The sequence below is a fragment of the Diceros bicornis genome, chromosome 10 (genome assembly GCF_020826845.1).
Source record: "Diceros bicornis minor isolate mBicDic1 chromosome 10, mDicBic1.mat.cur, whole genome shotgun sequence".
NCBI classification, from domain to species: domain Eukaryota; kingdom Metazoa; phylum Chordata; class Mammalia; order Perissodactyla; family Rhinocerotidae; genus Diceros; species Diceros bicornis.
The window spans coordinates 79336718-79360690 of NC_080749.1; the positions used below are offsets into that span (position 1 = coordinate 79336718).

The window sequence follows — 23973 nt, forward strand, 5'->3', positions numbered from 1 at the left end:
AAAAGCAGATGTCCCCGTCTGAAGGCAGTCAGGAGGGAGGCATTCTCTCTTGCTAGGGGGAGGAGCAGCCTTTTGTTCTGTTCAGGCCTTCAACTAATGAGGCCCACCCACATCAAGGAGGGTGATCTGCTTTATTCAGTCTAAAGATTTAGGTGTTAATTTCATCCCAAATGCCCTCACAAAACATCAGAATTATGTTTGACCAAATAACTGGGCACCAAACAGACACATAAGATGAACCATCACAGTAGATGTAATTGACCGATGGCCTCACCCTGAGAGTGAGGGCCTTAAATCTTGAACCATAGCCTCCTTGCTGTATTAGATTTTATTGCTGTTGAAACAAATTACCACAAATTTAGTGGCTTCAAACAACACAAATTTATTTTCTTAGAGTTCTGGAGGTCAGAAGTTTAAAATGGGTTGGCAGGGCTGTGTTCCCTCTGGAGGCTCTAAGGGAGAATCTGCTGCTTTCTCCAGCTTCTAGAGACGACCTCCCTTCCTTTGCTTCATGGGCCAGCATTACGGCAATTTCTATTGCAGTGATCACATCTCCTCTGGCTGACCTGCCTCTCTCTCATAAGGGCTCTTGTGATTATAGTGAGCTCACCCAGACAATCCAGGATAGTCTCCCCATCTGAAGATCCTTAAGTTAATCACAGCTCCAAAGTCCCTTTTGCTGTGTAAGGTTACAAAGTCACACGTTCGTGGGATTAGGCCATGGATATGTTTGGGGGTCATTATTTGGCCTAGCACACATTTAATCTCAACTTGGTGTCTGCTTTCTGAAGGACCCAAGTTAGCACAGTCACCTCAGCTGACATGCTTTCCTATGAGCTTCTGTAGTACTTTCCCCAAACTGCACTCACACGACTCTTAACTATGTCTGTGTTTATGTCCCCACTAGACTGTGGACTTCTTGAGAATATCATCTTATTTACGAGTATATTCCTAGTGTTTAGCAAAGTATTTGGCATAATGTAGACATTTAATAAATATTTAAGGAATTCTTCCTTAAAGGGTATGAGTTTTTTATTGTTTTTAAAAAAGACCTGTGAAAAGAAAATTTAAGAGATTTCCATTGTAGGAAATTTGTGTGTGTGTGTGAGGAGGATGATTAGCCCTGAGCTAACATCTGTTGCCAATCCTCCTCTTTTCGCTGAGGAAGATTGGCCCAGGCCTAACATCCGTGCCCATCTTCTATTTTATGTGGGACGCCTGCCATAGCATGGCTTGGTAAGTGGTGCCTAGGTCTGTGCCCGGGATCTGAACCTGTGAACCCTGGGCCACCGAAGTGGAGCACACGAACTTAACCACTATGCCACTGGGCCGGACCCCATAGTAGGAAATTTTTGCCACTGTGTGTGTCACAATATTGCCATTAGAAGTTTAATAAGGCAAAGGGATTTGAGAGCTCCATCTAGGAAATATTTTCTCCTTTACTGCAAGCCAGATCAATGGTTTTCCTCATAAGTACTGTTTGTGAATTGCCTGTTAGCTCTCAAATGCACTTCTCCTCCCCTGCTCTGCTCCTCTGGGAACCACACTTCCCATGATCCTTCACTTGCTGGTGCCCAGGGAGGCAATGGCAGAAGACACGAGGGCAGGAGGAGAGAGAAGCAGCACGGTATTTCTCATCCTTTGCCCCACTCCTGTTGCTTGTGGTGTCCCTGGCAGCGGCTGTATCATCTTTGTCTTCTGGCTTTGGGACTCTAGTGACACCACTTTTCTGCTGTCCCTTCCCTCCAAGGGGTGGTAGCACTTCCTCTCTCGATAACCTCTGGATTGCATCTGCATCCCTTTTGGCTTCTTTGCCTTGGTTCCATCACCCATGAAACCAGTTCCCTGTGTTCCTTCTACTGGAAAGATCCAGAGGTATTGGTGCTTTCCCAGTCACACTGATCAACACACGCACCGACAACTTGGAGGATCACTAGACATTCTTGGTCTCCAAAAACAATTACTACCTTGATTACAACATTAAATGAATGATCGGGAATTATGTTTTGCATCAGCCAATTCTATTTAAACCCCATGGTCTTTATGATTTATGGTAGAAAAATTGAAACTGACCAAAATTTTACAAATTGCAGTTCTTACTGCTCGAGAGTGAACCAAGGTTCCACGAGCGCTAAAGACTGTAGGTGATAAGAACAGAGCCAGCGCTCAGACGCCTCTGATTTAAATCCGGCTGTGACTCGGCTGGATGACGTACGCAGTTTCTACAGTTTTATGCAGTTTCCTGTTATTAAAGAGGCCCTTGCACAGTTTTTTGGGTAAGTTAGGAAGTGTAGGAGATGCCTCGGGAATTAGTATTAAATCTGCTCTTTACTGTATTTGTAGTGTAAAAAGTTGTAACATCAGACGATATTAAAATTAATATAAGAAGTTCTATAGGCCTAAAGAATTGCACGCTGTTGAGTCTAGGAATGTAACTAGAGCTGAAGAGTAAAAGCATCTGCATTACAAAAAGCGAAACGCCAGCAACTGCGAGCTAGCCTAGCGGGTGGGGTGGGGGGTACTGGAGAGCTGGCTGGGAAGTCAGAGGACCATCAACCAGAGGGATGCTGCGAGATGTGAGAAAGGAGCAAAGCTTGGGGCATGAAACTTGACTCATGAATATCAGCTGAATGTGTATTTCTGGGTTTGTTCCCGAAGGTTCATAAACAAAAACACGTTTACATCAAAAGCATTTCTTTTTCATTTTAATTAAAACGAAATGGTTGTAACAAGATGAAATTTGGTTGCTGACTTCTGTCACACAAAAGGACAGATCTCCAAACCCCTCTGCTAACTGGAGAGATGATATTCTGACGGTTGGCCTCACGCATCATTCTGAACTGTTTAACATTTGGATAATATCACAAATGAGCGAACGTTTTTCAATATTCTCTTTTAATTTTTTCTTTTGCTGCATTTTATGGATTTCATAATCTGGGATTGTATCATTTACATGAACTAAGCCTGCTGAAACTATCCGAGGACTTGTGAACTTCCCAGCGTGGCCCTCTCGGCGTTGGAGACCCTGGGGCGCTGTGTAGGGCCTCACTGAAAGTTTTACCGGATCTGGCACCTGGGCGTCGCCGGGGCTCTTCCCTAAGAGCCTTGCTCTTGATTTGGTGTTTTCAAGATGCTTAAATGAGGTCACAGGTGAATCCTCAAATCTATCCAAACAATCCTAAATATTAAAATAAAAGATCAGGTTGGTGAGTTAGGTTTCTTGAAAGTACATTTTAAATTTAAAAGGACAAAAGTCTACAATATCAACAAAGACAAAGAATGAGAGCATCGAATGTTTTATGGGCAGTCCCCAATTTCAGTCCCTACACCCAAGGCCTCCCATTAGGTACTACCAAAGAAACCATGCTTTAAAACATGCTATTGTTTCAAAGGATCTGTAATTTCAAAAGAAATGAAAGATATGAAGCTGGAAACCAGAAAAGTTTAGGGGAACTGTCCTTAGGAGTCAGACTCCTAGGCAAAGCTGGCCAGGCTGTTCTAGAATTCTTCTCCTCCAAATCGCTTTCCCAACCCCAAATTTAAATTATGAACTCTTATGTTTTACTTTTTATATCATCCAAACTTCCATTCTCTAAAAGTTAATAAATATATTCTTTAACACATACACACACACACAGCCCAGCATTTAAGAATATGGTTATGTTTACATCAAAATAATAAAAATTTTTGTGTACATTCCGAGAGTAAACAAGTAAAACATTCAGGAAAATAACTGGAAGGATATACACCAAAATAATAAAAAAGAAACGGTGGTTGTGTTAGGGTGGTGGCATTATGGGCTTTGTTTCCCTTTTCTCTTTTTTTCAAATTTCTATAATATGGCTATATTTTGTAATAAAAATATAATCTACAAGTACCCCTAAGAGGATATGGAGCTATTAGTCATTCTCAAGTTAGTATAAACTAGTTTCCTCTGCCATTTGAGCAGCTTGTCTCTTACCCCTTTGCAGAGACGGCCACACCAAGGGAACGGGCTGCTTTGATTTGGAGAGAAGGTGGGAGTGGATTAATAGAGTTGGAGGGTGGGGGCAGGCTGGGCAGGAATGAGAAGAATTAGGGCAGCAAGAGAGAGATTTACAAAAAATGAGGTATAAAGAGTCTAAAGACAAATGCTATCACTTCACATCTTTGCCTGGGTTTGCAGAGGGCCAGGAAACGTTCTTCCTCTTCCCTCTCGTGTGCGTGGAACAATCAGGTAAGCCACATCATCAAGGGAATTTCTGCGGTACTGGCGAGTAACATATAATTTTTGCTTCCCAGTTGACATAGCTGATTACTGGGAGCGCCAGTGGAAGAGTGTGGAGACCCACACCATCCATCATTTTTCTGGATGCTCCTGCAACTCAGTTTGTCTATCTTCTGTTTTGATTCCTTTGGGACATTCATTGGATTTTTGAGAATCGGATGAGCAAGTCTTTCTGATGATCTGAAAAATGCCCTCTTACCATTCAATTTTCTGTTTTCAACTTCAGTAGAGAGAAAAGTTTAGGTACCACTGGTTTACCAGAGGGAAATAAAGATAACTATCTCCCTCGCCCACTCTTAGGATAAGGGTTCTGAGATCCTATATCATCTTATACCATATTATAACATAAACATCATTTCTTGTTTTGACAAAGTGGTATTAAAGATTCCATTTGTCTAAAGCAACTTTAGAAAGTCTTTCCTTTCCAACAACTATGATTGCATCTTCTACTTCCTTTTCCTAGTATACATACACACACGTGTGTGCACACACACATACTCACTCAACACTAAATTACTGAATTTAGATAGAAAAGAGAAATGCAAAGTTGAGAGTATAAGCTGTATTGATAACATTTACCCTGCCACTAATTTGCTTTACTATTTAGTAAAGCTAATAATTTGCTTTACTGTGGAAAACAAATCAAAGCAACTATTCTGAAATTGTGTCTATTTTCTCATTCAAAAGTAGAATTACGGGGGCCGGCCCGGTGGCGCAAGCAGTTAAGTGCGCGCGCTCCGCTGTGGCGGCCCGGGGTTCGCTGGTTCGGATCCCGGGCGCGCACTGACGCACTGCTTGGCAAGCCATGCTGTGGTGGCGTCCCATATAAAGTGGAGGAAGATGGGCACAGATGTTAGCCCAGGGCCGTCTTCCTCAGCAAAAAAAGAGGAGGATTGGCGGATGTTAGCACAGGGCTGATCTCCTCACAAAAAAAAAAAAAAAAAAAAAAAGTAGAATTACGCACATCAAACCATCAATATAAAATCGTTTTAGAATTTATAAGTTTTCCCATTTGTGGGTCATGCCGGTTTATATATACTAACAGAGAAGAGCAGGAAATTAAAATCAGTCCCTTCCGTTCTGAGATGTTAACTTTGCTCTAGAAGAGTTTGTATAAAGTCTAGGAGCAGATTTACCTTCCTAATTGTTTTATGTTAATAGGAAAAATAGATTTGAATTCCCAACTTTCTCCGCACATGATACTGCAGAGGGGTGGTAATGAAAGAAGAAAAGAGTAGGAGTTAAATTAAAATTTTGCAATTCATGATCCAGTAGATTGTAAATTTTGCACACCCCTAATGCTTAGCAGGATAACTGGCACATAATAGGAGCTTCGTGTTTGTTTACTGAAACAAAGATAATTCAGTGATCTGAAAAAAGACTGTATATTTACAATTCTATTTGCAGGAAAAGAAATCGCAGGGATGTTTCCATGGCACAGAGCCACGGCAACGGGCGTGCAGGTTGTGCCTGCACCACAGCCCCTGGCGGAGGGCTGGGTCAGGGCGGAAATGCAGCCAGCCGGCTGCCCGAGACACGGCTGCGTGCTCCAGCTCCAGGCTGTGCAGCCTGCAGATGCTGCCCAGAGGAAAGGGTGCCTTTCTCTAATTCACGCTCCAGAGGGGGTGTCCTTTATCTGTTTTATACAAAGGCCCTAAGTATGTTATCCCGCCCCTGATTTTGTGATTGCATTTTAAATCAGGTGAGGTGATATTTGAATGTCAGAAGAATTTTTACAATTTGGAGGTCTGTATGTCTTGGGGCAGTGAAGGTTACACACACACCCACATGCAGACACATATACCCTAAACAGATTATTGACAGAACTTTGCCAAATGCAGAGTAGAAGACTTAGAAAGACATCATTACATGCACAGTTCTCCTTGCCGTCCAGCGCAGCAATGTCCTGGGCGCAGACTTCCTTAGAAGCCTTGGGGCGGGCAGCGTGGCTGGCAGGATCCTAACTATCTTGCCAAATGACTTCTTTGGTTTGCTGACATGGTCTCTTTCTTTCCGGACCTTGGGCTTTAGAACTGCTCTCTTTAATACTTCCGGGAAGAGGGGTGGTTTTGAGTTTTTCTCAGCTTCTACAACTTTATATTTAAATGACTGTGATTCAGAGACCTTGGCACATTTTTCACTGCAAATTTCATTTGGTTTTATATAAAGAGTTTGTATTTCTTTTTTGTAATGTGCAAATGTTACTAGATGTTGTTTTTTATTATTGTTATTATTTCCTTTCAATCTCTGACAATACTGGTCTAATTTTGATTTTTCCCCAGCCTCAGAATTGAAATGAGTTAAAGCGTTGTTCTGCCTGGAAGGAAAAGTGAGTTTGTTTACGTATTCTTCATCTTCATTTGGCATTTTGCAATTAGGAATTCTTGGAAACGGTGGCAGTACTGCTTCAGATCTTTTCTGTGTCACCAATTTAGAGATGTTGCTATGCTCCTTTTTTTCAGGGGACCTCGTTTTTAGTGTCCTTTCAAAGCAAGCATTTGATTGAGGTATTTTTGATTTACCACTCCAACTATGTGGGTCTTGAATCTCTGTTTTAAAATCAAAATTTTCTGCTCGAGGAAGCTGCATGAAGCCATGTTCTTTCCTTTGTTTCTTAAGCACTGCGTCTGAAAGTCTTTCTGATGACTTATTTAACGGAATCTCCTGGGTATTTTTGTTGGGAGAAGCTTGTACTTTAATTAAGCTCAGTGTTTTAGCTCCTTCTTTAGGATAACATCTTTTCTGTTCCCTAATTATTGATGGATTTTCTTTAATATTCTGTAAGGAAAAATATTCCTTTTCTTCCTTTCTGGTCAATTGTGTTTCTACACGTCTATCCTCAGAAACCTTTTGTAAAGTTTTTTGAACAATTTTTGAACGTTTATTTTGCTTTTCTGAATGATCCTCCATAAATTGATTTTCATCTCTAAGAGATAAATCTGGCTTTATACATTTTAATGGTGTGGAACCAGAATTAATCCAATTTATATGCTGGTTGATCCCCTCTAATTGCCTTTCTGTGATTAGTCCTGATTTTGAAAGTTTTTGTATAAAAAGGCTCTGGAGGTGTTTGCTTAAATCAGCTTTTAGATTTAATAGTTCAGTTTCTGATAAAGCTATAAGATAGTTCTGTAGAGACTGATTTAAAGGACATTTCATGTTTATTTCAAGCCTTCTACCAAAACTCCCCGTTGAAATATCTTGTCCTAACTCAGGAAAAGATATTGAGGCACTTTTAGCTCTTCGAGAACATATGTTTGAGTGTATAGGCTCAGAGTCTGTCTCTTTAAATAAACTGCTTTCGGAAAGGTTTTTTAGGAAATAGTTTTGGAGAATTTCATTTAAAAAAGATCTTAGCTTTATTTCCAAATGTTTATCTATGAAATGATGATTAAAATTATTTACAAAAGACACAATTTCTTTTACAGTTTCTGAATATTTCTCCAGAAAAAGATTTTGCCCTTCTGGTTCTGCTTTCTCATTCATCAAACAGAGATTTTGATGGATTTTTGGTAAGTCCTCTTTGGTGATATGTCCTGATTCTGAAAGTCTTTCTACAAGGTAATGTTGGATATGTTTACTTAATTCAGATTTTAAATTTTTTATTTCTGACTCTGAGAGTTCTTCTAGAAATACACGCAGCTTTGGACTCAAAACAGGTTTTCTGTCTAATTCGTCTGCTTTATCAAAATTCTCTTTGATTTCTTCAAGGTCTTCTGTATTATTTGGAAAAGGATGTTGAATTAGTCTTTCTAATTCTTTTTCTGGTTGTCTTCTTTCAGACTGACTACATTTGAAAAAAACATTAAATATGTTTTTTAAAAAGGATTTTAACATTATTACATCTGACTCATTAAGTTTACTCGTTAACGAGTTACTTAAATTTTCTAAAGTAGAACTTAGATCATTTTCTTCTCTATCAAGCCTCTGACCATTACTTGGCAAATCTGTTTTTTTATCTGGTGTTGACTGATATATTGAATGTTGTGGGGATATATTTTGGCCTTCATCTATAAATTCAACTGTATTAAAAAATGAAGTAATTTCTTTGGGAATGGTGGGTATATTCTGCTCTGAAAGAGATTCTGTTTTGCTTTTGATTTCTGAATAGTCCTCTGTGGAATCCTTTGGGTTTTCTTCAGCAAAGACTGTCTCTGTATCTAGCAAAGAGCTCTTCCGGTATTCTTTACCCAATTCTACCACTTGGATTATCCCAGATTCTAAAAGAGTATCTACAGGAAATGCTTGTATTATCTGGCTTATAACAGATTCAGCCTGTGGCAATTCCATTTCATCATCATCTTCTTCATAGTGAACTAGAATATTTGAAGATAAACTCTCCCAAGCTGTGGGTAATTGATTCTGCAAGTTCATCTGTGTTTCACTAGATTCTTTCACTCCGATCTCCAACTTGGAGAAGAACGGTGCAGTGAATATTTGCTTTATAATATAATCATGTGCAGTGGCATTTAAATCTGGTTTGGAGCTGGACACTTCAATTTTTAAATGTTTCTTTTTGAAACTACTCTTTTTTTTAATTGGAAAATCTTTCTCACCAGCCTCTAAATGTTTTTCAGAGACAAGTTCCTTTTCTACCTCTGAAGAATTTCCTGGTCCACCTTCTGAAAGTGATTCTGCAGGAATATCTTTAATTATTTGACTTAAAAGAGACTTTGAATTTAAAACGTTTCCTTCTGAAAGCCAGCTATTTAAATCTTGAATTTTTTCAAGTACTCTGTCTTCCAAACTACTTGGTGGTTCATCATGAACACTTAGAAGTGAAGAACTATGATTTTTCTTTCCTGTTTCAGTGTCCATAGGAAATTCTGGTCTAGAAAATAATTTATCTGAAAGGTCTTGCAGATTTTTACTTAAAATTGACTTGAGTACCATTGATTGTTTCAAATTTTCTACGTGAGAAGTAAAACTTAATGATTTTGAGAGGAAACGTGTATTCACATTTATATTTCCAGTCACTGATGATTCTCCTTCAAAGTTTGGTAAAGATACACTTGGTAGTCTTTTCGTTAACTTATTCTTAGTATCTAAAGTCTTTATTGTGGTGATACCAGGATCATGAGCTAACTTATTCTTAGTATCTAAAGTCTTTATTGTGATGTTGTCAGGATCACAGACTAACTTATCCTTAGTGTCTAAAGTCTTGACTGTGGTGATAGCAGGGTCATGGGCCAACATATTCTTAGTGTCTAAAGTCTTCATTGTGATATCGAGATCACAGGGCCAGGATTTATTAGGAGGTCGTGCAGGTTTTGACTGTTTCGGGTAAGGAGGATCTTGGTCTTCATGCTCTATAACCTCTGCACTTAAAATGTTTCTACATTTGGACATATCTCGGTCTTTCTTTTTTCTGACTGACAATTTGTTGTTTATATTCCTTAGAAAAGGATCAAAACCGTCCTTGATGTTGAATTTCTGGAACGGTAATATTAAAAAAAAAAAGGTTAAGAAATTCTGTAGCATTTATTTTGAATTTGTAATAAATTTTCTAGTTAATTTTCTTTGAGCAATCTGTCAATTTAGCTAGTCATCCTCCTACCTTCTACAAAGAGAAAAACAACTTTAATTATTTAAAAATATTTGAAATTGGAACAATAATGAGAATTTTAATGCAAAATTTTCAAATTCCTAATTCTGATACTATTTTGTGTCCAAGAGCTTTCTGCTACCTGGGATATTTTTAAATATTTAAAGGCACTCATAAATAGTTTGTTTTAAGAACTCAATTTCCAGTGCTAGCTGCATTTGCTTAGGCAATGGCTAACATCAGGATCTAAGTCCTATCCATATAAATATTTACTATTTTAGCAGCAATGTAGGAAATTTTTTTTAAAATACAAAGCAAGGAAGAGCTATCCCATTAAAAGTATCATTAAGTATTCTCTAAAGACTGACTTGGGGGCATATATCATCTGCCTTTAAGTCTGAGAGTTTCAACAATGATGTTGAGTTCCACTCACTCCTTACCATGTCACAGTAGAATCTTGCTTTTTGATGAATACTATATATGTCTCAGAAATGGTTAAGAGAGAGCAGTATAAAAAATTCTGGATTATAGTGAAATTTCAGTGTAATATCCACAGGCAGTTTTGCAGCTCTGGGATCAGGCTATTCTATCACTAAAACAGCCTTCAAAATGAAGTTTCTTACTCAAACTCTTTGTTCATACAACTTCTACATTATCCAATTGAAAAAAGCAAAATGTGGAATGATCAACCTAGTATTCGTTTTGTTTCAATTTAGTAGTTCAAACATCATTTTAATGGATACAATTTATTATAACAGTTTTTCAGATGCTAGTTGATACCCAGGTGACAGCATAAGAATACCCTAGGATTTTTTGAGAAATACAGATTCCCAGCCTCCATTTCCAGATTGAGATTCATTAGGTCAGAGGTGAAACCTGGGAATACGTATTTTTTTTAAAGATAGCCAGATGTTTCTAATGGGTACTCTGGTTTTGGAACCATTGAATTACATAAAGTATTAGAGAAACCTAGTATTTAAATATAATTGATATAGGATAACTCAGGACTCACCCGATATTTTGGTTTGAATTCTTGATATTCTGGTCTGAAAGATGGTGAAATGTATTCTTTTGGTGAAAAAACCACCTTATAAAAAGAGAATTTTTAATTTTAGACTGCTTGCAATGCAAGGATATTTCCCAAGATAGTTTTATTCTTTTGATAGCTATTAAAGATATAAAAAATTTTAAAACCTAAATATTTTTCTCATAGCTACTACACTTTGCCAACTGTCAAGGAAATCTGTATATATATATGTACACATACATATATAATCTTAGCTTCCTTGATACTGTAATATTCACCCTACTGAATTTGTAAAATCAAAACAATACACAGCAACCTCAAGCAGAAACAAAAGTAGGAAAGAAAATCATCAGAAGAAATGCAATCTAATTTTAAAAGGCCGTGAAGTGCTTTAGATAATAAATGGCATAGATAGCATTTTCAATGATTCTCAACCTGCAATTGTTAAATGGGTACTTAACACTGCCTAAGGAAACACTTGGTGATAAATCAAGGTGTATAGGAACAATTATAGAATCACAGAACCTTCGAATTGCTAGAAATGGAAGGCACCTTAGAGATAATCCAGTCCTACTCCTTGTTTTACACAAGAATCTGAAGCTGAAGTTTGTTGCTCCAAGTTACCCAGATGATTAGCAGCCTAAATCCTAGGTGTCCTAATTTTCATCTGATGCTCCTTCCACCACAAGCAAGACTGCCCTGAAGGAGAAAGGTGCTTTGGGAGCATCTGAATGTGCAAGCGCACTGCCAACTCATCCAGGTGAAACCTGACACCACCTCTTTGTAGGACACAGTACTAGAAACCACTTTCCCACACATTATCTGCTTTAGTTCGTAGAGGGTCATTAATACCAACTTAGTTAAAATAACAATTCCATGAGTGATGTTTTCATAAGAAATACTTTTGGTTTATTTTAAATGTTCATTAATATTAAGCCATTAACAACATGACCTTATTCTTAAATCTTCAGTGGCTTCTCACTTTTGCTGTTGTTCATCGTCCTCACACACTGACTCTAAATTATTTCTGCAAGTTTCTCAATATTCCCACCAGTTTCTTTCCTCCAGGCACATATGTCTGAGTGAATTCTTGAAATACATCTCGTACTTTTCCACACCTGTTCTTTTGCTCATTTTGTTTTCCTTTGCTTGAATTTCCCAAAATCTCCCTTAAAAATAGTTTAAATTCTAACATTTGAACATTCATTGCTTTAGATAAATTTAGTAGAAAATAAAAATTAAAAAGAGGGGCCGGCCCGGTAGCACAAGTGGTTAAGTGCGCGCACCCCGCCGCGGCCGGGGGTTCGCTGGTTTGGATCCAGGGTGCGCACCGCCGCACTGCTTGTCAAGCCATGCTGTGGCGGCGTCTCATATAAAGTGGAGGAAGATGGGCACAGATGTTAGCCCAGGGCCAGTCTTCCTCAGCAAAAAAGAGGAGGATTGGCAGATGTTAGCACAGGGCTGATCTCCTCACACACACACAAAAAAGAAATTAAAAAGAAACAAAATATGTATGACAAAGAAGTGGAAGAACAAATCATAGAAAATATATGAAAAAACACAAAACAAACAAAAACTTCCCCCTAATCTAAGCATGGAAAAATGTGTGAATGGATACAAAATGTTAACACTATTTTCTCAAGGGAGTAAGTGTGGAGGAGAGGAAAAAGGACACTGTTAACTTCAACTCTGTTTAACTCTGTATTATTGATGAGATTAACACATAATACTTTTGTGAATAAAAAACCCCAGTACAGTGATATTAGGGGAAATGCTCTAGGAAGCCAGAAAAGTACAATAAAACAAACCAGTACAGGAGCTTCAAGGTGGTGGACTGAACGTGTGGGTTTACTCTCTCCTACCTCCCAAGGTTACACTAAATTAACAGAAAATAATATTTCAAAAAGAAAAATCCCATGGCAATACTGGAAATCAGTAAGGTAAGACACCAGGATCAGAAAGTTGAGAAAATTCAGAAAATATGAAAGCAGATGAGATTGACTTAATGGAAAACTCCCATCAAGAAAACCAGAGCCTTAAACAACACAAATCAGGTGGGCCTGAGAAACAATAAATTTGAGGTCAGCATATCCAAAGAGAATCAGATGATGGTGCAACTGTCATAGTTATAAATTAAAGAGCTGCATTTGGAACAGCTGGATCACTGGGACCCTTCTTCATCACTGTCTCTTTCTCATTGCACAGAGACACACTGCTGACAGCATTGTCGTTCTCCAGGAACGAACCAAACTTCAAAAAAAACTTCTCTCTAAAGAAAATGTGCCATCTGCCTAGGGGGAGATCCTTATATAAGTTTTGAATCTTGACAGAGAAGCAGAGGAGAGCTTGCTGTTACTCACATTTCCACATCAGATAACTGAAGGGGAATAAAAAGAAGGGAAAGGAAGTTCCATCCGGGAGAGAAACACACTGGGTCTTTGGAAATGTTAGGGTCCTCAGCCACCTGCCTGACCTTTCCATTCCCACACACCCTCCAGAGAAGACTGTCTGTCACATAGAGCATAGCTACACAATCAACATATTCCTTCATTCACATTATAAAATGAGCCAACAAAGTTCACCAGATATACAAGGAAAATCAATACAGGTAAGTGAAGAGTCAATGAGAACAAACAGAACTAACCCGAGAAAAGAGAGAGATTTCTGGGCAATATCGGGGGAGGGTGACCCTTGGAAAGATTCTAAATAGTATGAGGGGGTCAGACTTTGCCACAACAAAATGTGTCTCTTTGGCTTGATTATTTTTAGGAACAAAACACTCAGAAAGAAACTTTGACCTCCCTCATAACTGCCTAAAAGAATTTAAGATAGAAGGCCTATTTCAGGAAGGAGCTATCAGCATAGAAGACTACAGTATAATACGAACTAGGTGTGGTGGACAGGAACCTAGCAAGGTCCATTTGATCAAAGTCTTCCCCAGGTCACAATATCTTCGCAAGGTATGGCAAACATTTGTTTACCAAACATTTGCTTTTCCATCGCTACGTGAATTGCCTTCCTCCCCTTTGAAGTGCCAAATGACTACCCCCAACATTCTCCTTTGTCTTTAGCTGAAGATGGTATTTAAGGTGGTGGCTTTGGCTATTTTGGTGAGTTACTGGATTTTCCTGGATTTCTCCCATGTACACATGTTATTAAATGTTTGATTTTCTTCTGTTATTCTGTCTCATGTCAATTTAATTCCTAGACCAGCCAAAAAAACCTATAAGGGTAGAGGAATATTTCTTCCTCCTCTACAGTTGGTGATGAAGACAAGAGAAAACTTAACTGCCTGGATGCTGCTCACTCCAGGACTACTGCAGCCAAGAGAACTTGGACCTCTGACAAGAGCCAGCAGGAGGTAAGAGTTCTTACCACATCAGTCTCCCAGATCTCTGCCTGCAGGGTCCAGTGGAAGCAAGAGTGGTGAGTTTTTTCCTTTTCTAAATTGCAATTAGCAGGAGAAAATACTTGTGAAGCTAGTTTCTTGGACTCACTGATGGAAGGAAATTTAGTTTGAGAACTCTGGTTTTTATTGACTGTTCTCCTCTTAGAGATGGTCACTTTTTTTCCTGGTCACTTTTTTTCCTTGTCTCTGTCTTTTATGTCATTTGTCATAAAAAGGAAAAACCATAGGGCATAGGCCCTATAAGCCTATTGTTCAGGCTGGCCTAGCAGTCTGGGGTGCTGGGTTAATATGCACATGAGGTAAAAGCTATTGCTGGAGCCAGCCCCGGGGCTTAGCGGTTAAGTGTGCACGCTCCGCTACTGGCGGCCCAGGTTCGGGTCCCAGGCGTGCACCGACGCACTGCTTGTCCAGCCATGCTGAGGTGGCGTCCCACATATAGCAACTAGAAGGATGTGCAACTATGACATACAACTATCTACTGGGGCTTTAGGGAGAAAAAGGGAAAAAAAGGAGGAGGATTGGCAATAGATGTTAGCTCAGGGCCGGTCTTCCTCAGCAAAAAGAGGAGGATTGGCATGGATGTTAGCTCAGGGCTGATCTTCCTCAAAAAAAAAAAAAAAAAAGCTATTGCTAAGGGACACATTGGAAGCCAAAAAGCTGGAAAATAGGTGGGCATGGGTCAAGCATTTAAGAGCCATTAGGGCACTCGCCACCTCAAGACGACTCCCATGATAGGATAAGTTGGTCATGGAATGGGGTAGATGACACAGGTCAACCACCAACCTCAAGGAAATTTCCATGCAACAAGGTACTCTGTAAAACAACACACAATCCCCAACACTGTGGCACGTCCCTCAGAGGTATTAGTTTGGCTCCAAGAGACCCAAGGCTTAAAGCTGTTATGTGTATATAAGATGAGGTTTTTAATTTTGTCTTGTTCTATGTCTTGAGAGCTTGGCTTTGCGACTTCTCTGGTCTCTGCCATCTGGAGGATGCACATACCGGTGTGCATCTGGAAGCCAGTTGAATAGACTGGGGTTCCAAAATGCACTCTCTTTGTCTGGCTGTTACTGAACCAAAGGTCTGCTTCTTGGTGAGTTGAAATCAAAGCCTTCACCAGAAGTAGTTGTCACACAAAGTAAGATTTATTTGCAGCAAATAAGGAGACCAGGGGGAAATATTCCCAAAGCTGTGGCTCCACCGGACAAGGAAAGCAAGGGCCTTTTATTTTGGATGGGGAATGAATATTCAAAAGGGGAGTTTTGTCATCACATGTAGAGGTGGGAATAAGCTTGCGCAAGTGCAGTTGGAAAATATGCTTCCACATACATCGCGTATTATGGTAATAAGGCCTAAGCTCCTCCTGGGGTGGAGATCGTAACATTAAAATGAACCCTTGGGCACTTCTCGGCCCATCTGCACAGGCATCACTCTTGCAGTGGGGTTGGACCAGTTCGGCCGGTTGGTAATTTCACCTCTTAACATAACTAAAAAAAAAAACAACTTTGAAAAACAGTTAAGTGCCTCCGAAACCTCCTTTGAGTTGCTCAAAGCTGTTAGTTAGTGGCATGGCTGCATCAGCTCTCAGGGCAGTTTGTCATAGGGGTCCTAGTCCTTAAAGGGCCTTTGTCATCTCACCCTTCGTTGCTTGTTAGTGCTAGAAAAATCCCATCCCACTAGCACCTGCCTGGTGTCACAGATTAGTGGGTTTGTAACTGAAGACACCCCACATTCCTGTGGGAGACCAGAGACAGCATTTTCACTACACCATCCTTACCACCTGTGCAATGAAGGCCTTTGCTTTCTTAGACTATTCTGGGGAGTGAATGTTCTAGGTCTTGTGAGGGCTGCTTCTTTTGCACTCTCTTTTGGGGATGCCTCTCATGTCCATGGTTAAGCCATAAAAGGCTTATTAGTTTGAGCTGCTATTAAGAGCCTACTCATCAGTGGCCAGACAATGGATCCTTTAAATTGGATAAACTTCTAAATTGGAAAAATTTTTAGAGAGCTCTCATCATAAACAGCTGTTTTATTGGTACCTATGAAAAGATCAAATTAAAAAGAAATACAAAGAAATAATGACTAGTCTTAAGAACTTTATCAAATTTGGGGCCTCAGCTTCCTCTCATGGTCTTATAGATGCTAATGAAAGCATTAAGTTACTTAACAAGAGAATGGAAAGAAGCTGAGGGGAGGGTCAAGGGACTTTTCCCAACAAGATGGACATTTTTAAAAGGGTTTTTAGGAAATAAGATAAATAAAACAAATATTGGAAGGGGGGAAAACAAACAGGAAGCAGAAAGGGAAGAATCACAAGACTCATCCCAGTAGGATGGAAATCTTTAGATGGTTATTTTTAAAAATGGGATGAATAAAATGGACAGTAATGGGAGTTAAAACAAAGGTTTTAATACAGCACTACCTAAGGTAGAGTGGACATAAGGGACCCCTCATTGGCCCCCCTAATATTAAAGGGCCCCAAACAAGCCTGATCTATTTACCCAGCTTGGAGTAATGTAAAAAGTCTGGAAGGCAGAGATCACAATGAGAAACCTGACCAACAATTGCTTGGGGCACCAGTTAATCAAGTTAAAGACTGAGAAAAGGGCCAAGGTCCCTTGGCTCCAACTCTTGCTGGGGACTCACAGCCTTTTGCACAGGAATGGGTAAAATAACTGAGAGATGGAAAAGAAAAACATTTGAGGCTCCTTGATGTAGGAACTCCATGAATTGTGGTACCAAAACCCATTGTTGGGGCACTGACTCAGGCTACAATTAGACTTGAGAAAACATAAACGTGTAAGAGTTGATAGGATTATAAAGGTTGGAATGTTTGAGCTAGTATTACATGAAGAGGTTATGTCAACTTTGCCTGAGTGTTTTTTCGAAATAAATGTTATGTCTGGCCAGGAATGCTTCCTCCACCCAACATTATAAGACTGAGACTTATTGATGAAGTCCTAATGGAAGCTATGATTAGAGGTATAAGAGTTGATGGAATTAAGATAAAATTTTGTAGGAGAATTGGTATATTTAAGTGGGTTTTATGTGAAATGATTGCATCTCTTTTGCCTGATTGTATTATAGATTGTATTGTGAGGATGGACATTGTGTCTCACTGAGGAACATTTCCCCTGCCTGATACTGTAAAACAGAGGGCATATAAATCCATCCTTCAGACAATGTTAATTAAACATGCTAAAGGAAGTCAATAGGGTCGCCTGAGTTCATACAATGTGAGATGGAAACTGAAGGCTGATATTCAGGTGCTAATAAAAAATAATAATAATAATGGGGGGCGGGCCTGGTGGCGTAGTGGTTAGGTGCCCGTGCTCTGCATTGGCAGCCTGGGGTTCGCAGGTTCGGATCCTGAGCGCCCACCGATGCACTGCTTGTCAAGCCATGCTGTGGCAGCGTCCTATATAAAGTAGAGGGAGATGGGAATGGATGTTAGCCCAGGGCCAATCTTCCTTGGCAAAAAGAGGAGGATTGGCATCGAATGTCAGCTCAGGACTAATCTCCCTCACCAAAAAAAAAAATTAAATAAAAAAAAAAAATGCAACCCCTCCCCCTAGGGGGAGTTGGTCTAGGGTTAAATTGCGCACTCAGAAAGAGTGCCTTTGTTAAACACTTTGTGCAGACTTTTTAAAGGTGTGGTATGTTGTCCTAAAGGTTTAGAACATAAAAATCTTTGATTTACCTGTTAGTTAAAAATCTCTCTGATATAAGGAAGCAAATGAAAGAAAGTATAGTTGGATGAGTGGATCAGCCTTTTGATATCATTCAGGCTACAACCCAAATATTTGAGAAATTAAAAGCAATTATCTTGGGGCTGGCCCCGTGGCTTAGTGGTTAAGTGCGTGCGATCCGCTGCTGGCAGCCGGGGTTCGGATCCCGGGCGCGCACCGACACATCGCTTGTCCAGCCATGCTGAGGCCGCATCCCACATACAGCAACTAGAAGGATGTGCAGCTATGACATACAACTATCTCCTGGGGCTTTGGGGGAAAAATAAAAAAAATAAAAAAATAAAATAAAAAAAAATGCAACTATCTTTGTCTTACAAAATGGGAGAGGAAATATTTGGAAATTTGACCAAAAAAAAGATCTTAAATGTTCTCTCCACAAATATTAGTAAAAAGATTTAGCAGGTGAACTTAACTCTTTCCAAATGCTAAATAAAATTTGGATGCAACTATTGTTTATAAACTAGTGAGTTTTGTATTGAACCTGATTTGTAGCAAAAATTTAATGGAAGCTATAAGTTCTCTTTCTGTGTCTGCCTGTGTGTTCATGTATGTCTATATGTATATGTTGTAAATGTGAGACATTTTTCTACCTCCGGATGGTATGGACAAAATTAAGAGCTCTATTTAATTGGCATGAAGTAAGCACTTATATAAATTATTTCTAAATGTAATAGAAACTAACCCAAACGTTTTTCAAGTTAGTGTGACATAAAATAATCTTTGGTAAATAAAAACTTATTTAAGTTTGTTGCTTTGACTAAAATAGACATGTCCTCAGAGTTATCCACATTGGAGATAATGCAGACATGCAGCCTGGGTTTACTAGTCAAATAAGCTCATCTTATCTCTGTTACAAATTAGTCAACAAAAATAATAACTCAGAATGATAGCTAATTTTGTCTAATGTCTCATGAAGTTTTCGTGGGTAATCCATAATTGTTGGGAGCAAATGATTTAGTTAGATATACGTGAAATAAGAGTTTATAGATAAACTTTCAGCAATAATTGTATTTTATGGCATGTGTATTTAAAATAGCTTCCAAAATCTCTTTGAAACTTTGAAGTTTTGCTAGGTTAAATTAAATGATGGAAAATTAATTGAGTATATAGATCATTTCCAAATAAGATAAAATATTAGACATTAATTATTTAATATAGGATTATCTACTTTTGGCTTCTTATTACCGAGAAACTAAAAGATGTTCGAGTCTATTAGTAAAGATGCCTTGTACTTTGTTAAAAGATTGCACTATGAAGTAACATATGTTTCTAAAAATTGTGAAAAGTATTTATAAATTTATCAAGCCACAGAATACTAATGTAAAAGATAGTTCATAATTGCTCACTTTTTACTTTTCACTAAAAATTAAGGTTTATAGGGTTAAAAATTCTAATTAATATATGTAATTAAAGTTACTAAAAATTAATAAGGAAAACATCTCTGTATACAAGGAAAGTAAAATGTATGTTTTCAGTAAAGAAGGCATAAGAAATGGAGATATTTTTGTATGTTTTGTTAAAAAAGTAAATTTGTCTTAAAATAAAACTGGTTATGGGCAAGAAGAAAGGACAAATTCTGAATGTAAAAAAGAAAATTATAGAAGGTTTGTGAGGGCCAGCCCCGTGGCTTAGTGGTTAAGTGTGCGCACTCCGCTGCTGGTGGCCCGGGGTTCGGATCCCGGGCGCACATCAACGCACCGCTTCTCCGGCCATGCTGAGGCTGTGTCCCACATACAGCAACTAGAAGGATGTGCAACTATGACATACAACTATCTACTGGGGCTTTGGGGGAAAAAAATAAATAAATAAAAATCTTTAAAAAAAAAAAAAAGAAGGTTTGTGGAAGAGAAAACCTGAAAAAGAGTTTTGTGCATGGTCAAGTTGGCTAAGATTGAAATGAATTTAATCAAGTAAATGTTTTAATATCAAAGTAAGCGGGTATAAAAGTATAGTTTGGTTTTCTCTCTCTTAAAAGGATAATTTTCTTGAACTTTTAGTCTGCTCTTGATAAAGAGATTATAAAAGGTTTTTCTTTACCTTTGAGTATGTCTACCTAAAAGACACAAATTCTTTTTTTTGTCAAAATAATTTCCTATGTTCAAAAAGCTGAGGTCTCTCTGTTAAGATAAGTAAGGTTTTTTTGGGTAACTGTTTAACTCTCTTTTTTGTAACTGTTTTTTGTAACTGTTTAACCTTTAACATCTTCTGTTGTCACTTTGGTTAAATGGATAACTAAGCATTGTTTCACAGTGACCTATCACCTATCTGACCAAGTGTTTTAAAACCTTTTGATATTTTTGACAAACTTCCCCAAAATTCAAATCCTAAATAAAGTCTTTCTTCTGACCTGAAAGTAACTTTGAGAATTTCCAGTGGGACCCTGAAACTTCTCAAAGAATTTGTTCTCTCTTCCTATAAAGAGGGAGACATTAAACTAATCAGAGTTGTTTGGTATGTTAAATGGCTTGGGAAGCATTGTCAAATAAGTGATGCTAAACTTTTCTTATGGATATCCTTGTATGCATATGTTATCAATATAAATGCTCTAGAAATTGCATAAAATTTTTTCTGATATATCCTGGTATAATGTTAGTCTAATTACAATCTTAAAATGTGTGTTACAGAAATAACTATATTTCTTTGTCAATTGCACTGTAATCAAATCTTTAACCATGCCATTTTAAGTCTTTTGTCTTTTACAGACAAGTATTGTTTTACTCTGATGCTTTTGAAAATATGTTTCATCTTCAGAGAGATTTGTGGAAAGGATTCTGATGCTTACTCTAGAATACAGGTTTCTGATAAACTTCCAGATCATAAAACTGAACTGGGTAAGAAATTACAGAACTCTAATAGAGAAACTGATGGCTTCATAAAACTGCTAACAAAAGATCAAGAATTGATTACATGGAACTGAATGAACTATGAGGATGATTATAATTTTTATGACTTTTTGTTTGAAATATTCCTGATTTTTAAAAATGTTTTGCTTTTCCAGATTTAAGGAAAGCTTTTTATTTTTTCTCTTAAGCTAACTATGACTTATAGCAATTTGGTAAATTATACCTTGTAAGCAGAACTGAAACATTTATCTTTTTCTCCTTACCTGATCCCTCTAGAATTTGGAAACTCTTAGTGAGTAAGGAGTCTTGTCTTTATGGCAATGTAGTTTGCATAAGTTCAATATGAATCTGTTCTCCTTGTAACAGGACACAATTGGAAACACTGGTAATATTACCAAGGCTTTGACTGGAATATCATATTTGAGAGAGCCATGCATAGACTCAGATATGATCAAACAGCTATAAAGAACAAAGGTTAACTTTATGGAACAAATAAAGCCCTTTGGAAATATCAGCCTGGTACCTTGCTTACAGGTTCTGAGCAACCTTACCAGGGGAGTAAAGAAGGTCACTTCCTGGCAAGTGCAAGAACTTCAAGATATTTGGGGGACCTTGAGAAGAGAGGAATTCACCCAAATCTACAGGTAGTTCAGGCAGAGTCTGATCACAAGTCCTTGGCTTGGTTTTCCTGGCCTTGAGAGCTCTTTAAATTCTATCTGAGATTCCTTATGAAAAGTTCCAGCAAAGCAGATTTAAAAGAGCCTAAATGATCAATTGCTATTCTTGCTGTACTTGTATAAATAATTGGGCAAAGTTTATTGAAACCAGACTTATTTTGCAAACCAATTAGTCTTAATTTGGCTATTTTTGATAAAACTGAGGGTGATTTTAGAGAGAAAAATTATGTTTCAGTAGAAACTATAATATACACTTGTGGATATTAGATTCTAGTTCTGTTAATTGTCTTTGAGGTTTTTTTTTTCTACCTGTAAACTGGACTGAATCCTGAATTCTTCTAGTTTCCTCAAATGTCTGGCTACAAATCTCCAAACTAATGCTTCTAATTTTTCCCCCAGTTTCGATTTGGAATCATTGAGAACTGAAACCACACTTTTTCCTTAAGCCCTGAAAACTGAAGTTGGACAAGTTGATATAAAAGAGATCACCACAATAGCCTATGTTTAGCCAATTTTTGTGCCTGTTGCTGTGTAAGCCATTCAAAAAACGTTTACCTGAACACCCAATGACATCATCAGAGACATTTCAAACTGCAAAAGATGCTTCAACTCTGACATATGGAAATCTTCTTGGCTGGCTTTCCCCTGGGCTCAGAAACTGGTTTATAATTGCTCCAACCATTAACCTTGTTTTTCTTTTTGTTTTCATAGAAGTGCTTCTTATTACATACTTGATTGGTTGCTTACACAATGTAAGCCTAACTTTGGGACCCCATCTACATGACTGCCTCCAAAAATGAATTTAACCGGCCTGACCTATTGTCAGGACAGATAGACTGGTTAAATGAGATGGAACAATCTACCAACTCAGCTTCTGGACTGTGAGACTTCTTAAAGTTTGAAAGGTAGGAATGTGGGGGATCAGAATTTGCAACAAGAAAATGTGTCTCTCTGGCTTATTTTTAAGAACAAAAGACTCAGGAAGAAACTTGGACCTTCCTCCCCAATTGCCTAAAGAATTTAAGATAGAAAGCCTGTTTCCGGAAGGAGCTAATACCATAGACAACTATCATATAATAAACTAGGTATGGAAGACAGGAAGGAAGGCCCATTTAATCAAAGTCCCCTCCATGTCCCATTCTCTCTGCCTGGCATGGCAAGCATTTGTTTACCAAACATTTGCTTTTCCTTCTCCATGGGAATTGTCTTCCTCCCCCCTGAAGTCCCAAATCATTACCCCCAACACCCTCCTTCGTCTTTAGCTGAAGATGGTATTTAAGGTGGTGGCTTTGGCTATTTTGGTGAGTTACTCAGTTTTGCTGGGTTTCTCCCATGTATAAATGTTATTAAATTTGTTTGATTTTCTCCTGTTATTCTGTCTCATGTTAATTTAATTCTTAGACCAGCCAGAAGAACGTAGGGGCTAGAGGAATATTTCTTCCTCCCCTACAGTTGTAACCTCAGAGATATTCAAAAGGATATTGATTTCCACTTAGCTATATAACAGGCATCTCAAATTTAATGTATACAAAAAGAATTCTAGATTACCACCTTGCTCCCCTCCTCCCTCCAAAAAACACAAAACCTTGGCCTTTCTCTATTTTTCCTCATCTCAGTTAATGATGCTACCATCTACTGAATTGTTAGGCCAGAAGCCTGAGTGTCACTCTTTCTTTCTCTCCTCTTTCTCCTTTCCACATCTAATCCAGCATTAAGTCCTGTGGCTGCTTCCTTCAAAACATATCAAGTATCCAATCACATCTCACCATCAACCCCACTACCACTGTCACACAAGCCACCATCATCTCTTTCCAAACCATAGTCTTGTAACTAGTCTCTTGCTCCCTGTGACACAGACTGATAGTTGCCCTCACAAAATATATATTATCTCAAGAAACTCAATTTTTTTAGGGGGCCGAAATGTCCCCTGCTAAAAAAGTTACATCTTCTAGCCTCAAGACAAGAGTGGCCATGTGACAACAAGTTCTGGCCAACTATATATAATTGGAAGTTGTTGGAAGAAGCTGCTGAAAAGTATGTTAAAACTGAGGCAGACTCAGCTGACAGGTACCTAACTGACCTTTGTCCTTTTCCTTCTTTCTGCCTGGAATAGACTGTGATGCCTGGAGGCACAGAGTCCACTTTGTGTTACCCGACAGTAACATGCACATGCTGAGTGTAACTGTCCAAAAGGAAAGGGAACCTGGATCCCTGATGACACCTTGGAACACTGCATCACTATTCAAGGCACTATTTCTAAGTTTCTGTTACTCATAGCTAAATATATTTCTTAACGATCCAACAACTTTCACACATACTGAGTCTATTCTTCCACAATGGAATGAAGCTAGAAATCAATCATAGAAGGGAACTGGAAAGTCACAAATACATAGAAATTTAAAAGTTCTTAAACAACCAATGGGTCAAAGAAGAAATCACAAGGGAAATTAGAAAAT

The 23973-nt window shown here is 38.4% G+C and overlaps 1 protein-coding gene across 1 annotated transcript in view; it reads right to left on the reverse strand.

Annotated features, from left to right (window-relative positions):
* Positions 1-2789: 2789 nt before the first annotated feature.
* C2CD6 (C2 calcium dependent domain containing 6) overlaps positions 2790-23973 on the reverse strand; it is a 133039-nt gene continuing 111855 nt past the window's right edge. Inside the window, exons 14-17 of the mRNA XM_058549601.1 lie at positions 10826-10899; positions 9505-9707; positions 6137-9402; positions 2790-3178 (exon numbers count right to left, since the gene is read on the reverse strand). Coding sequence (XP_058405584.1) covers positions 2831-3178; positions 6137-9402; positions 9505-9707; positions 10826-10899 — 3891 coding nt within the window. The 3' untranslated portion in view covers positions 2790-2830. The remainder of the gene's footprint in view (positions 3179-6136; positions 9403-9504; positions 9708-10825; positions 10900-23973) is intronic.